Raw genomic sequence first — 13,205 nt, forward strand, 5'->3', positions numbered from 1 at the left:
CTACTGAGCAATACTGACCATGAAGGCCCCACGTTTTATTTCTGGTCTGTGCCGAGTTATCTGATCTGAGCTAGGGAGGCAATCGGGGTGTAAGCATTAGTCACAGTGCCTTGGGTTAAAATCAGCTCGGGCTCCTGTTTGCTCTCTAATGACTCCTGCTGGAAAACGCATATCTGTGGTCATCTGGTGAGAACAGGATTGGATTGAGCTGTGTTACTGTATAGTCTTGTGACACTCACAGCTAAGGTTGGCACATGAAGATTGGCCACTGGGGAAAAGTGCTGATACCATACACCAGCAAGCGGGGAAATAAAAGAAAAGCACACTGAACATTCAATAAATATTAGTCTTGGACATTAAAAAGCACCAGATAGACCCAGGGAACTGTTCCTCTAAAAATACCTGAATTTTTATACTTTCTGGCCAGTTGATTATTTGCACGTTGAAGATTTGTCCAAAATGGATCCTGAAGTCAGCAGTCAATGTTCGGCTGCTGGTCCTGGAGACCTCTTTGTTGTTAAAAAGAACTTTGGTATATAGAGTGCATTTCTGTACATCCTGTCTTCGCAGTTGCTCTCCTCTGAGAAGAAAATAAACAATTTATTTTCAAATTGTATTTTTAATTTCATTCTTGCTCTCTATATCACAGCGATCACAAATTTTCTGGAAACATGCTACAGATGTGTTTATTAGTATAGTGAATGCACATTTTTATTATTTGTATGCTTAAAGCAAAGTTGTACAATCTCGTGGCCCCAACAAGATTCTAAATCCTATACTGAGTTAAGATTAAATTGATCTTTTCAAATACCTTAGGCTATCAATTTTCCACATGAACCCAAACAGAAAGTGCTTCAAAAATTAATTGCCCCAACATAAAGACAGCAAGAAGTGTATGACAGAATAACATAAGAAAATATTAGAAATACACAGCAAGTTAGTCAGCATCTGAACTGATAAAGAAGATTCACCTGAAACTTTAAACCATTTTCTATTTTAGATGCTGACTGACTGCTGTGCATTTGCAGGATTTTCTGTTTTTACTTTTAGTTTCCGGCAATCAGATTTTCTTTTTAATTCCACCAAGCTACAAAGAACCACTGAGGTTTGGAGCACAGATGGAGACCATTCGGCCCACCATGTCGGTGCCAGTCCTTTCCTAAAGCAATTCAAAACTAACCTGACTGCTCACTCTGTTCACTCCCCAGAATCGGGCGGGGTGTATAACGGGCGACCAATCTGCTGCCGCCCGTATTGCGCCCCTTTCGAAGTTGAATTTCATGTCCCATTTTCAGTCTAGTGCCTAACTCCCTCTGCAGCTCCTCAGACATAAACAAAATGAAAGTGGGGTTCTGTGGAGCGGAAGGACACTGATTCACAGTCATAATTCTTCATAAAACAATTTCTTGATAATGCCATCAGGACGGAATGTAGGCAGCTCCTAGCTGCAGGAAGGGTTTAGGAAGGGCAAATCACCCCAGTTGACCCACCCACCTGCCTTCTCGGACTGGGAACTAAAGAAAGGGAAAAATAATAAAGTGCATCAAAAATGAGGATAAAACTCCGACAGCAATCTCAGCTTTGATCTCTGGTCTGTTCCGAACCCTTATTTTGGGCATTAAAAATGTCAGTTACTCAGGTAAACATGGCAGACAAAAAACGTTTTCAGCAATTTATTGGAACCCAAAGGTCAAATCACGCAATCACTGTGCTGAGTTTATAAAAGGCAAATTCCATTTTAAATGTCAACATAAGAATTTATGATAGGAAAAAGATGACAAAGTGTGACAAAAATATGACCAGAGGAAGCCACGTTCTGTAGGCAGAAGGTGTGTGCAGACACAAAGGGCTCTATTTTAGCACCCGCGATCAGGTGCGCTCCTGGCGGGGGGGCTACGAAAATTGGGGATTCCCGGGGAGGGGTGGGAGCCCGGCTCCAACCCGCCCCATTTCCGGGATCCCCACTGACGCGCTGACATGCGCGCGCAGCCCCCGCATATGGGACTCCCGCCGGCAATTAAAGCCGGCGGGGTGCCACTTAAGGTATTTATTTTGGTATTTCAGGTCGTTTACAGACCTGATTAACGTGATATTTTAGGAGGGTTGGGATTTTACAAACAACTGGGACTGTTTCCCATACTGGGGGAAAACAGTCCCAGTTCAAATGGACGTGTTGCAGCCGTCAGCCTGTGGCAGCTACAAAGGTCCATTTGACAGGTGGGGGGGGGGGCGGGGGGAAGATCCTCACTCATTGCAGGAGGCCACTCTGTCACTTTGGACAAAGTTTGGCCTCCACCACCCTCCACCTAACAACAAAATTCACCAACTTGCACACTTGCCCCGGTGTCCAGACACATGTACCTACCTTGCGGACCCCCTCAGATGTACATCTTGCGGATGGGGGCCGCCGTAGCTGCAGTCATGACCTCCTCGGAGGGCGAACAGCATCACCAGCCTCACCGGCCACGCCGTCTACCTCTGACACGTGGAGCTCCACAACACAGTGCTGTGACACATCCAGCTGCACAGCAGGAGGGAGGGCAACCACAGAGAGAGATGCGTCGCAGAGGGCACTACCCTCGCCACAGGGTCCACAGACCGAGGCTCAGCTTCCTGGACCTCTCTGAGCAGCAGTGCACACGGTGGCTCAGATTCACTCGACATGTAATTGTGGACATCTGCAGCCTCCTTCATGCCGAGCTGCTCCTGGCTGGCCCGAGCACCATCTTCTTACCTGTCGCTGTCAAAGTCACCACTGCGCTCAACAACTTCTACTCCGCATTCTTCCAGGGTGCAACCGGGGACATCGCCGACGTCTCTCAGTCGTCTGCACAAAAGAGCCCTGCAAATACACCTACACCCACTCTGCAGTGACACAATGGGTGTCATCAGTTGTGGGTCTTCATTGTGATCCTCAGGAAAGGGCATTATTGCACAAACCAGCCAAGATTCGCAAAGACGTGGCAGTAGTGGTGCCAATATAATATGTGATGTGAGTTGTTCAGAAATGAAATATAAGTAAAAACCATGACAAACCTTCAAACACCCTTGTGCATCCCCTTCATGCTCACAACACGTTTGCCTTACGCTTCCTACTGCACATATGTGATGCATGCCTTGTGGCTGCAGCACAGGTAGTGGCAGGTTGAGTGAGGCTGACTGTGAAAGAGATGCATGAGAGGGTGAGTATGAGATAGAGCCATGAGATTGTATGAGGATTGGGTTGAGTGGTAGTGGCGGGATGAGTACTGGCGAGGTGAGTGAGTGCAGGTAAGATGAGGATGAGGTTTGAGTGGGTGTGAGGGGTGATGTGACAGAGTAGTGTTGGCAGTACAGAAGGAGATGTGGGGTGGGGGCGGTGATGTGGCAGACGGAGTGTAGGGGAATGAGTAAGTGTACTCACTTTGGCTGACCTACTTAGGTCATTGCAGCGCCTCCTGCACTGTATCAGGTGGGTGATATGTTGGTGGTGCAGATGACCTCCTCTGCCACCTCGAGCCAGGCCTGCTTGGTGGCAGAGGCAGGCCACTTCCTCCCGCCCGCCGGGGGGAAAATCTCTGTCCTCCCCCTCCTCCTCACCCCATCCAATGATACCTGGAGTGAGGCATCATTAAACCTGGGAGCAGCCTTCCCCTGGGCTGCTCCTGGGCTGCTCCATGCTGTAATTTTTCCTATTTCTTGCAGCATCAGTTAGTGGAGGACTGCCCCTTTAAATAGAGCTCCTCCAGCTGACAGACCTTACTGCGCATGCGCAGTCCGCCCGCCGCGCAGCTTAGCAGCGGGGAACCCGGAACAAGAGGTAAGTGGATCCAATCAGCCTGCGATTGCGCGCGGGGCAGACTGATTTCACCGGGCGCGTTACCCACGCACCCAATCGCCTCCCCACCGCCACGAACCCGCCGCCATGGTAATATCGGGTCCAAAATTTTTAATATGTTATAGATTTAACTCAGAAGTACTATGCATTCTGGGAAGTCTATAGTTCAAAGAGCACAACATTATAACATATTCCCTTCGCCTTTCTGCTCCAATCCTGTTAGGTGTACCGTACAAAACTATTAGCATGCAATTACCTTGGACATTGGCTGGTGGGTGTTACTGTGGCTGTCATACTAAGTTCAGGAGTCAGGACAGGTTCTCCTGGTTTACGTCGAATTCTGGCTGCTGTTGCTCGGACTTGCTGCTCTACAATCAAAGCATCCACCTGCTCTGGAGGATCAGGCTTTGGAAATTCTTCAACGATCAAACTCTCTTCTGTATTATCAGCAGTTTTCTTCTTTTTCTTCTTTGCTTTCTGTCAAATGAGCAGAGCCTCGGTATTTTCTCAATTATAATCTATTGACACTGAGCAACACCAACTAAGCACCTTTTAAAGCATGAAATGCTGAGAAACCTCCCAAAAATGAACATTACTATTTTAAATTGTACTCAATTTTCTCTTTGTAAATATGCATTCTGATTTCTGCTTAAAGTTACTAAAATGGCTGATGAATGCAGAGCTAGGAGGCTTTTGTGGAAGTTGGATGTATGGAAAATTGCAGGCTGTGATGGCTGCATCTCCATGAGCTGATTATCATCAACCCTCAAACCCAGGCGATTACTTCCTAGTGCCTGTGTTAATGGGGGTAATGATGTTTTGGGGTGGTGGGGGGGGAAGGAGATATTAATGCTCCAATGAACAGGCAAATGCATTCTCTCTCTCTGTCCTGGCAGTATACATTTTGTCCATGAACAAATGTGTCCCACCCAAGGAGAATGCTCTAAACATGCAGCATGTAAAAAACTGGGAAAATTAGCTTGGTGACCCACTAACTTGGACTTAAATGTGCGCTTCGATCAGGCATGCATTTAACTGTAGTTAACTTTATTTATAATAATAATTTGCAAACAAGATAAAGCCAAAACACTCACTTTTGCCTTTCTCCAGGCTTTCCATTCTTCATACTTCATTTTATATCCTTCCAGCTTTTTCTCATATTCTTCTTGATAGTCTTCCAAAAGTTCCGTTATCTCAGCCTGGATTTCACATTCATAACTTACTTCATCAGCTTTCCGGTTAATCTCTTCCCTTTAATATTAAGAAAAATTACACATATTTTGTCCTCAATAAAATATATTGGGGTAGAAATATGTTAGCGCCGCTAGGCCGGCTCAGGGAATGATCCTTGTACCTGAACAGATAGGCCTCAGGCCTGATCGATAGTGGTCCTCTGACCTCAATTTAATAAGTCTGGCAAACAGCTGCCACCTACCTTGCGTCCCCAGGTAGCTCACTGGCAAAGTAGAGGTCAATTTCGGTGGCCCTCAGGGCAAGTCTGTGGAGGAGGGCCAAGCACAGGCTGGCAGCGGCCTTCAGGAGTGGCCACCAATGGTCCGTTAAGAACCGCTGGTTAGGCTGCGGGTAGAACCAAAAAACTGAGCAAATCAGGCCAGAAGTCTGCTCTGCTCAGTGCCGAAACATTTCCCAGAAGGGACTTTAAACAGGCGTTAGGTCCTTCATTAACATGTTCAAGGGGCTTGACACCCATTTCAGGTTGCCTCCTGGGACACTAGCAAAGCAGCCTCTACCAATATGGTGGCATCTATTACACAGGGGCAGATCAAATGGGGACATTGTGTTTCAAAATTGGTCCTTTTTGCCCTTGTTTTCCGCCTGGAAAACGGGCTCAACAAGGATGATATGCAACGCCATAGTTCTTTGTCTAGATTTTTGGCACAAAATAAAATCAGAAATTTAACTGGACTCACTGCGACTTTCTCTCCTTCAAAACGTAAACTCCAAATTATAGAAAAGAATCAAAAGATACCCAGGTCAGTGGTGATTTATCGGATCTCAGCTAGAATGCTACAATTTGCCTCAGCAACCCTGGGTCAGTGAGGGGAAAATCTTACAGGATTTCACTCCTAATTGGTATTCAGTGATCCCTGCTGGATGCTACACGTACGTACGTGCATGTTGGGTGAAGGCAGGATTGGGCTCGGATGTGCTGCTCTGCATGATCATGTATGCTGACTATACTCCCTGTCTGGGCCTACTCATGAATAATGGCAAATGTAGCGAGTTACTGCATGGCTGCCTGTGCCTGTGAACCCCAGTATGTGCCACTGACTTCAGATGTTTAAAATATTTTACATCTTCAAGATATAGGAAAATTCTAATGAAAGACAATGCATCCTATTCAGCAATATTTTCAGACCAATCTATCTGTAGTCTGGTTATACTCAGATTGTGACACAGGCTTGCTTTGCTGAATTTTTCCAGGTGCCAGGGTTCAGGCTTCAGTTAAGACATGTGTTACTCATATAGTGCTCCAATACTGGGAAGAAAAAGCTGAATATTCTCTGAAAACTGCCATGTGCTGGAAGCAATTGTTACGCTATTGGACACGATTATGTGTTGAAAGCTAATCAAATCCTAACAGATGTGATAAGTTTTTTGATGTGCTTTCTAGAGCTTGATTCATAATGGTATGGTGAAACTGATTACTAACACCAGGTCCAAGTTCAGTGATTTCCCCCACCCCCCCATCCCCCCAAACTGTTTTAGTAATTTATTCAGATAACTATCTGGAAGTGATTGTAAGGTTATAATCTCATCAAGGGGTTCAGAAGATGTAAGTTAAGACTACAATATTGAAATCATTCTATATATCTATCTATATTAAAAATCTTATGTTTGCACACAGTTCTCGTTGTCACATTTTTGGCACACTTTTTTGTGTCAAATTTTTCCATTATAATTTGCTATGTCAACATTTATTATGGGTTTTGTTTATATAGACTCATCTGTTCATGCAATCTGGTTCTGATCTTTTTTCTCCAGTTACCGTTTTCCCCTCAGTAACTTAAATTTAAACAAGTAGAAATTGTACTGATGCAATATTTTTCTTCAGCTTCTTCAACTTTCTGCTCAGTAGCTTTTCTTAAAATAGTTTTTGAAAAGAGAGGAGAAATTTCAAAAGCTTAATTGAGGTAAATTTATATTGAGTGTTTTTTTTAAAGTGGCTGTGTCTGTGTGAGAATGAGAAAACAAATGACAGTGTACCAATTATATACCTGCTGTAGCTTTTGCTTTGAGTTCCATTAACTTCATGAAATGTATTAAGGAGAAAGAGAAAGAAAGAGGCTATGTGTGAGAGACAGAGAGAAAGCAAAAAAGTGAAAGCAAATGAGGAGCACATGAGCCAGGAGAGAGAGAGGGGGTGAGAGGGAGGATAGAGGGGGGAACAAAGTGATAGAGGGGAAGAAGAGGGAGAGAAGGGATGAGAGAGAAAAAGGGGGGGGAAGAAAAAGGGAGGGAGAAAAAGAGGAGGAGAAAGAAAAAGGGGGGGGGAGAAATGAGAGTTGAGCGTAATTAAAGCTTAACAAGTTACATAGCTTCCATTATAAAATGAGGACTGAGGAACGTAGGATGAAAATATAAAATGAAGGGCAGAATGGATGAGTTGAAAATGGGAACAGATCTAATCTAATTACATCCTCCAAACACCGTTCACCTGAAGACTGCAATTAGTCTGCGACACAGAGAGAAATTAACTATTGAATATATATATGTGTGTGTGTGTGTGTGTGTGTGTGTGTGTGTGTGTCACACACACACACACACACACACACACATTAACAACGGGCAATCTTATTCTATTTCTTATTTTTCTGCCTTCTGTTTCCATAGTAACAGATGCTTTCTAACTTCATAAATTCAAGATGCGATGAGGTTGTCATATAAGGGTTACTGGCTATGACAGGATCACTGCAAGCTTATGAATTGATCCACAGCTGATTAATATAAATTATTCAGTATATATTTTATTACTTCTATGATCTTCATCCCAAAAAGCTGGATTTTGAAACACACTCCAAACTGGTGAACAGCTTGCAGTTTTTATAGGGCCATAATTTTTGCAACTTTGGGCTACAGGTTGTTTTACACAAGTTCCCAATGAAGCAGATTAAAAATAGCACACAAAAAGTGTAAAAAATCAGAAGTTCACCTTCTAAGGTGCATTTTCACCGGTGTGTTGGTAAATTTCTGGAACTCTCTGAGCGACTTGATGTCTTTCCATACTTTGACAAGGTTTTTCAGCAGGGTCCGATCTTTCTCCTGTTCCATATGACACATTCTTCGGGTTGATCTGTGAAAGGATATTTGGATTTTTTTAAACTTAATGAGAAGGCTTCCCCTATTGCTAGTTTATATCTGCATTTGAGTTTGTTTTAGTACAGTTCACTCTTTTCAAAGTGAAACCATCTTATTGGTAAGGAACCTGAATTAATACTTGAGGAATACAAATTACAGAATCTAGGCTAAGAGTTGTTTTCCGGGCCAAAATGTAGCCAAGATCTTTTTTTAGGTTCAACAGAAAACTCTTATGTTTGTTGAGTGCAATAATTGTCAGATATTATACTTATTTGAAAATCAAAGGCACATTAATTTACATACAATTTTCAATAGCTTGTGCCTCAATTTATTCTGGTAAAAGATCTGAACGAACATGAGTAATATTAATTACAGAAGTTAAGCGATTGTTGTGCCTATTTGTTGCTGTAGGTTTATACAGCCAGAAGACTGACATTGTTATTTACACTTGGAGCAACATTGACACGTCCACATTTTCAGTGCAGCAAACACCCTATTCGACACAATAATAGTTTTCCTTGGTTCTTGATAACAGTGTTGCCTCAAGAGACATCTATACACTAAATTTAGTTCCCCCAGTGGCCTTGTGACTAAAGACACAGTCAGGTAGATCACTAAGCCATGCAGATCAGAAGGCCTGAGGCTTGATTCTGCTTCGCACTGCATCAGCTTATCTCGACTGGTGCAGCAAAATGGCAAAAAGAAAAACTAAAATCAGCTGTGGCTCCTGTTCCTCATCACTATCCAATGATTCCTATCGATAAATGCACATGCAGTGACAACAGATAAGGACAGGATGAGAAACAGCTACGATGCGTCCATAGTCATAAAACATTGACACTGTCCGTGTTCACGCACAAAAAATTACCACGTGGATGAAGTACCGGAGGGGCTGCTGACACCCATGGATCCATATCTGACAGAAGTTGCACAGTCAAAGGAAAAGGGAAGCAAATGGGGGAAAATAAATATGGGTTGGGTAGCTCTTTTTCGACTGGCACCTTGGGCTGAATGGCCTCCTTCTGTGCCGGAAATTTTTCTATGTTTCATAAGTCTCTGTGTAAAGAGGTTTCTCTATTCTAAATCTCTTGCATTTAATCTTATATTGTAAATTTTGTTGTTGCTGTGACCGACTCCAGCAACTTATACCCATTGTGCAGAAGCAGAACTAAATTGCTATTAAGCATAGCACCACCAAGTGGCTGTTATAAAACACTACAGTAACATCATTCAATATAGAAGGTTGTTACAACACTATGCAACTGCAAATATCAAATATTAAATGCTAAAGCAACACAACAAATTTTCAGCGTTAACTATGTATCTTCAAACCCTGAATCTGGGAATTTTTGATCTATTTGATCCACTATCATGGGTGGGAAACACTGAGCCATTAGTCCAGGATGTGCCTCAGCATAAGTTCTGTTGAGCTGGTGCTGCCATTCCAATGCTCCGTGCCACAAAGTGGTAGGACGCAGGTTCCCATTTCCAATAGCACGCGGCGAATGAGGGAGCAAAAAATGCACACATGACTGCTTTCATGCTCCTCTTAGCAACAGCCTGGGATGAGCTGGACACCAGCAGCCTGCACTCTGAGGAAAACTGTGGGAAAGAAGAGAAAATAATAGCACCCCCCCACCCCACCAGAAAAAAAAAAATCAGACAATGGTACAAGTCCTGAACAGTTGGAACAAAAACATAATGCTACAATATTAGTGCTTCTAAAATTAATAGAAATACATAGAAGTCACAACATGAAAACAGGTTGTTCGGCTCAAACCAGTCCACATCAGCGTTTACCGTCCACACAAGCAAATAGTTCTAATCGCATTTACCCACCCTGCCCCCATATTCTTCAATCCTTTTCTGTCATCCACCTATCCAATCTAATCTTGAATGCTTATAAAGTTTCTGCCTCAACCACTAACCCTGGAAGTCAATTCCATAGTCTCATAAGTGGAAAGTGAGATTAGATCGGGTAGCTCTTTTTCGACTGGCACAGACATGATGGGCTGAATGGCCTCCTTCTGTGCCGGAAATTTTTCTATGTTTCATAAGTCTCTGTGTAAAGAGGTTTCTCCTTCCCTCTTTTCTAAATCTCTTGCATTTAATCTTATATCTATCGTCTATCATTCTTGATCCCTCAACTACTGGAAACAGTCTGCTTTTATCTACCCTGTACCATTTTTTCACAAAAACAATGTGAAAGTTGGGCATCAACAAGTACTAGTATTGTAAAGAGGAAGGGATACATCAGGATACCGAGGGGTGCAGTTTCCTTCATTCAGCAATATTGCAAAACCTGCTTTATACTCATGCTGACTTTTTTTGTTAAGACCGGTAGATACGAGAAAATATACCTCAGATCTGTATATGCCACTGAAATCTATAGTATATGAGAATGATGAGTAAGTGAAGATGAGCTACAATGACAGTTATAGTTTTACAATCTGTCATATCAGCATAAGAGAAAGAGAAAAGAAGTTGCAGTTTTTTTTCCAACTCTTAAATTAGCAAGTAAAACCTCAATCAGTTTTGATTAACTTTGAACACAAACAAACATTGCATTCAAACTGCCTCACCTGATCTCAGATTTATATTCCATGAGTCTGTGCTGTGCCACCGAGTTTTGTACGTTATGACCATCAGCAATGTTATTCACTGCATTCCTTAGAGCACGCAACTAGAAACACAAATCATTGCAGAATAGTCACTTTAAAGAGAAAGACTTTTATCACCAATTTAATGCTTAGCAGAGTTGGCCAGTTTTGTATTACAAGAACAAGAGAATAATAAAAAGGTCTAACAATAAACAATATTACAAATTATGTTTCAACATAAATTGCTCAGTAGCGTCAAACAGAAAACATTAATCATTCAAGCCAAAAATACAACTTTTAAAAAATAAAAAGCAATCAATTCCAAGCTTGGTTATGTTGCATCAAAATGTAACAAACACGTGCGATAGTAATTGTTAAACTGAAGTGATACTATCAAGTTCCCAGTGTTAGACTTATCCTTGTATACTTAACTACGTTATGGTTTATTTGAGATTATGCAAAAATCTTAAATTAACAAAAAAATGCATAACTTTTATTGTCCTATCTACAGTTATGCTGCACATACTGATCAGAGAGACCAGTCCATGTTTGAGTGCACAGTGGTCATGTAGACGAGATTTCTTGACTCCAGCAATTTCAGATCCAGTTCTGGTTCTGGACCGCAGCAAATATACGTGACATTGGTGTAATGATGTGTGCATATTATACCAAAATCAAAACATCAAAACTATTTTGATGGCTACACGGGGCTAAAGTTACAAAAGAAATGACTTTCTCAACATATTTTGATGGTGAGCTGCATTATTGGCATTCATCAGACATCTCGCTGTACATCCGAACTGAAGTTATATTGCTGCCTACAAATTGGAAAATACAGCTGAAATCCTCAAATGCTAGCTGGCTCTTCACTCCTGGGTCTTATTGCTGATGTGGCTCTGAGGTTATACTGTCACTTTGTACACAGTTTTAGTTTCATCGCCAAACGTTCATACCTTGTCAGAGTAAAGGCTGGCAAGATTTTTCTGTTGTCGAAAAAGATACTGGTCGTACAGCTGAGCCAGTTTGATTGCCAATACATGCTCACGACTGAACATGGGGTGGTGTGTGAATACTATGCCAGCAACATCAATGTCCAGCTGAAAATGTCCATGTAGCTCTGCTGAACCAGCAATGTATCGGTTATTGTACTTGGACTTCTCAGCCTGCAATTACAACATACGCAGAATATGAAAAGGTTAGAGGGTGCTTCAGTTTCTTTGCTTACTTACTCACAGTTCCAGAAATAACAATATTTTTATTAAACTTCCACTTTTAAATAAAAATGTTTTAGCTATATCCACATGACATGTCTCAATAGACCACTGCTGAAGTGCAGCCAGGAAATAAAGTCACCCAAACACACTTACTTTATAAATCTCAAGTTATAAGGTTCCGCACAAGAGATTAGTAACAAAAATTAGAGTACATGGAATTGGAGGTGACCTTGTGACATGGATCGGTAATTGGTTGGTTGATAGGAGGCGGAAAGTAAAGATAAAGGGCGCTAAATTGGGCCGTGTAGCGCTGGTTGTTTCGGCGATACACGGCCTCTCCGACATCCAAGATGGTGTCTTGGATGCACATGCATGTTTCCAGCGTGACGTGAGCCAGACGCCATCTTGGTATACGAGTTAGTGCAGACACAGATAACGAATGCTGGAATCATGTAAAGTAGGGAGAAAATGGCTTCGATCAGTGTGCAACACTGATTTAAAGCAATAGACACCATTTTGGGACTCAACGCTCAACTCAGCGCACTGTCTTAACCCCGACCATCTGAATGTGTCTTAGAGTGCCTGGAGGACTCTCCGCCCGTGCTATTTAAAGGGATCATGCAGAATTTACAGGTTAGTGGCTGGATTATTGCTTCCAGCTGCCGAGACGTTTGTAACTGTTTTTGGAGGTCTCCTATACTTCAATACTAGGACGCGGGGTCATAGCCTAACATTTAGAGCCAGGACTTGCAGGGGTGAAATTAGGAAATGCTTCTACATGCAAAGAGTGGGAGATGTTTGGAACGCTCTTCTGCAGACGGCAGTTGATGCTAGCTCACTTGTGAATGTTAAGTCTGAGACTGATAGATTTTTGTGAACCAAGAGTATTAAGGGATATGGGGCTACAGCGGGTATATGGAGTTAGGTTACAGGTCCACCATGATCTCATTGAATGGCGGAACAGGCTCGACGGGCTAAATGCCACTGCCACTTGTTGCCTCCTGATATGCGCCACCTTCTTCTACAAGGCAGCGGGACATGTGACTGGGTGATGTGCCTGTCATGGTTGAATAGCTGCCAGTGTGTGGCCTGTGAGTTGTGGGTGGGCGGCTTAAAACAATGGTAATGTGTAAGGGTGAGAGGAAGCATCTGGTTTGAAGAGTTGAGTACTGCTGGAAAGAGTTTGTTGGTATGTGGGGGATGGGGGTTGTAGTGTGTGGTGCAGTTGGTAGAAGACACCACTTGACAGTTGAC

At 42.7% G+C, this 13,205-nt stretch overlaps 1 protein-coding gene across 2 annotated transcripts in view; it reads right to left on the minus strand.

Moving 5' to 3' along the window:
• The window catches only part of cc2d2a (coiled-coil and C2 domain containing 2A), a 175,344-nt gene that overhangs the window by 88,732 nt on the left and 73,407 nt on the right, over nucleotides 1–13,205 (minus strand). For both annotated transcript variants that reach the window (XM_067989540.1, XM_067989548.1), the window contains 6 exons: nucleotides 11,691–11,900; nucleotides 10,720–10,820; nucleotides 7,992–8,132; nucleotides 4,912–5,068; nucleotides 4,074–4,294; nucleotides 403–580 (listed from right to left, as the gene is read on the minus strand). In XM_067989540.1, the coding sequence (XP_067845641.1) occupies nucleotides 403–580; nucleotides 4,074–4,294; nucleotides 4,912–5,068; nucleotides 7,992–8,132; nucleotides 10,720–10,820; nucleotides 11,691–11,900 (1,008 nt within the window). The remainder of the gene's footprint in view (nucleotides 1–402; nucleotides 581–4,073; nucleotides 4,295–4,911; nucleotides 5,069–7,991; nucleotides 8,133–10,719; nucleotides 10,821–11,690; nucleotides 11,901–13,205) is intronic.

The sequence above is a fragment of the Heptranchias perlo genome, chromosome 1 (assembly GCF_035084215.1).
Source record: "Heptranchias perlo isolate sHepPer1 chromosome 1, sHepPer1.hap1, whole genome shotgun sequence".
NCBI lineage: Eukaryota > Metazoa > Chordata > Chondrichthyes > Hexanchiformes > Hexanchidae > Heptranchias > Heptranchias perlo.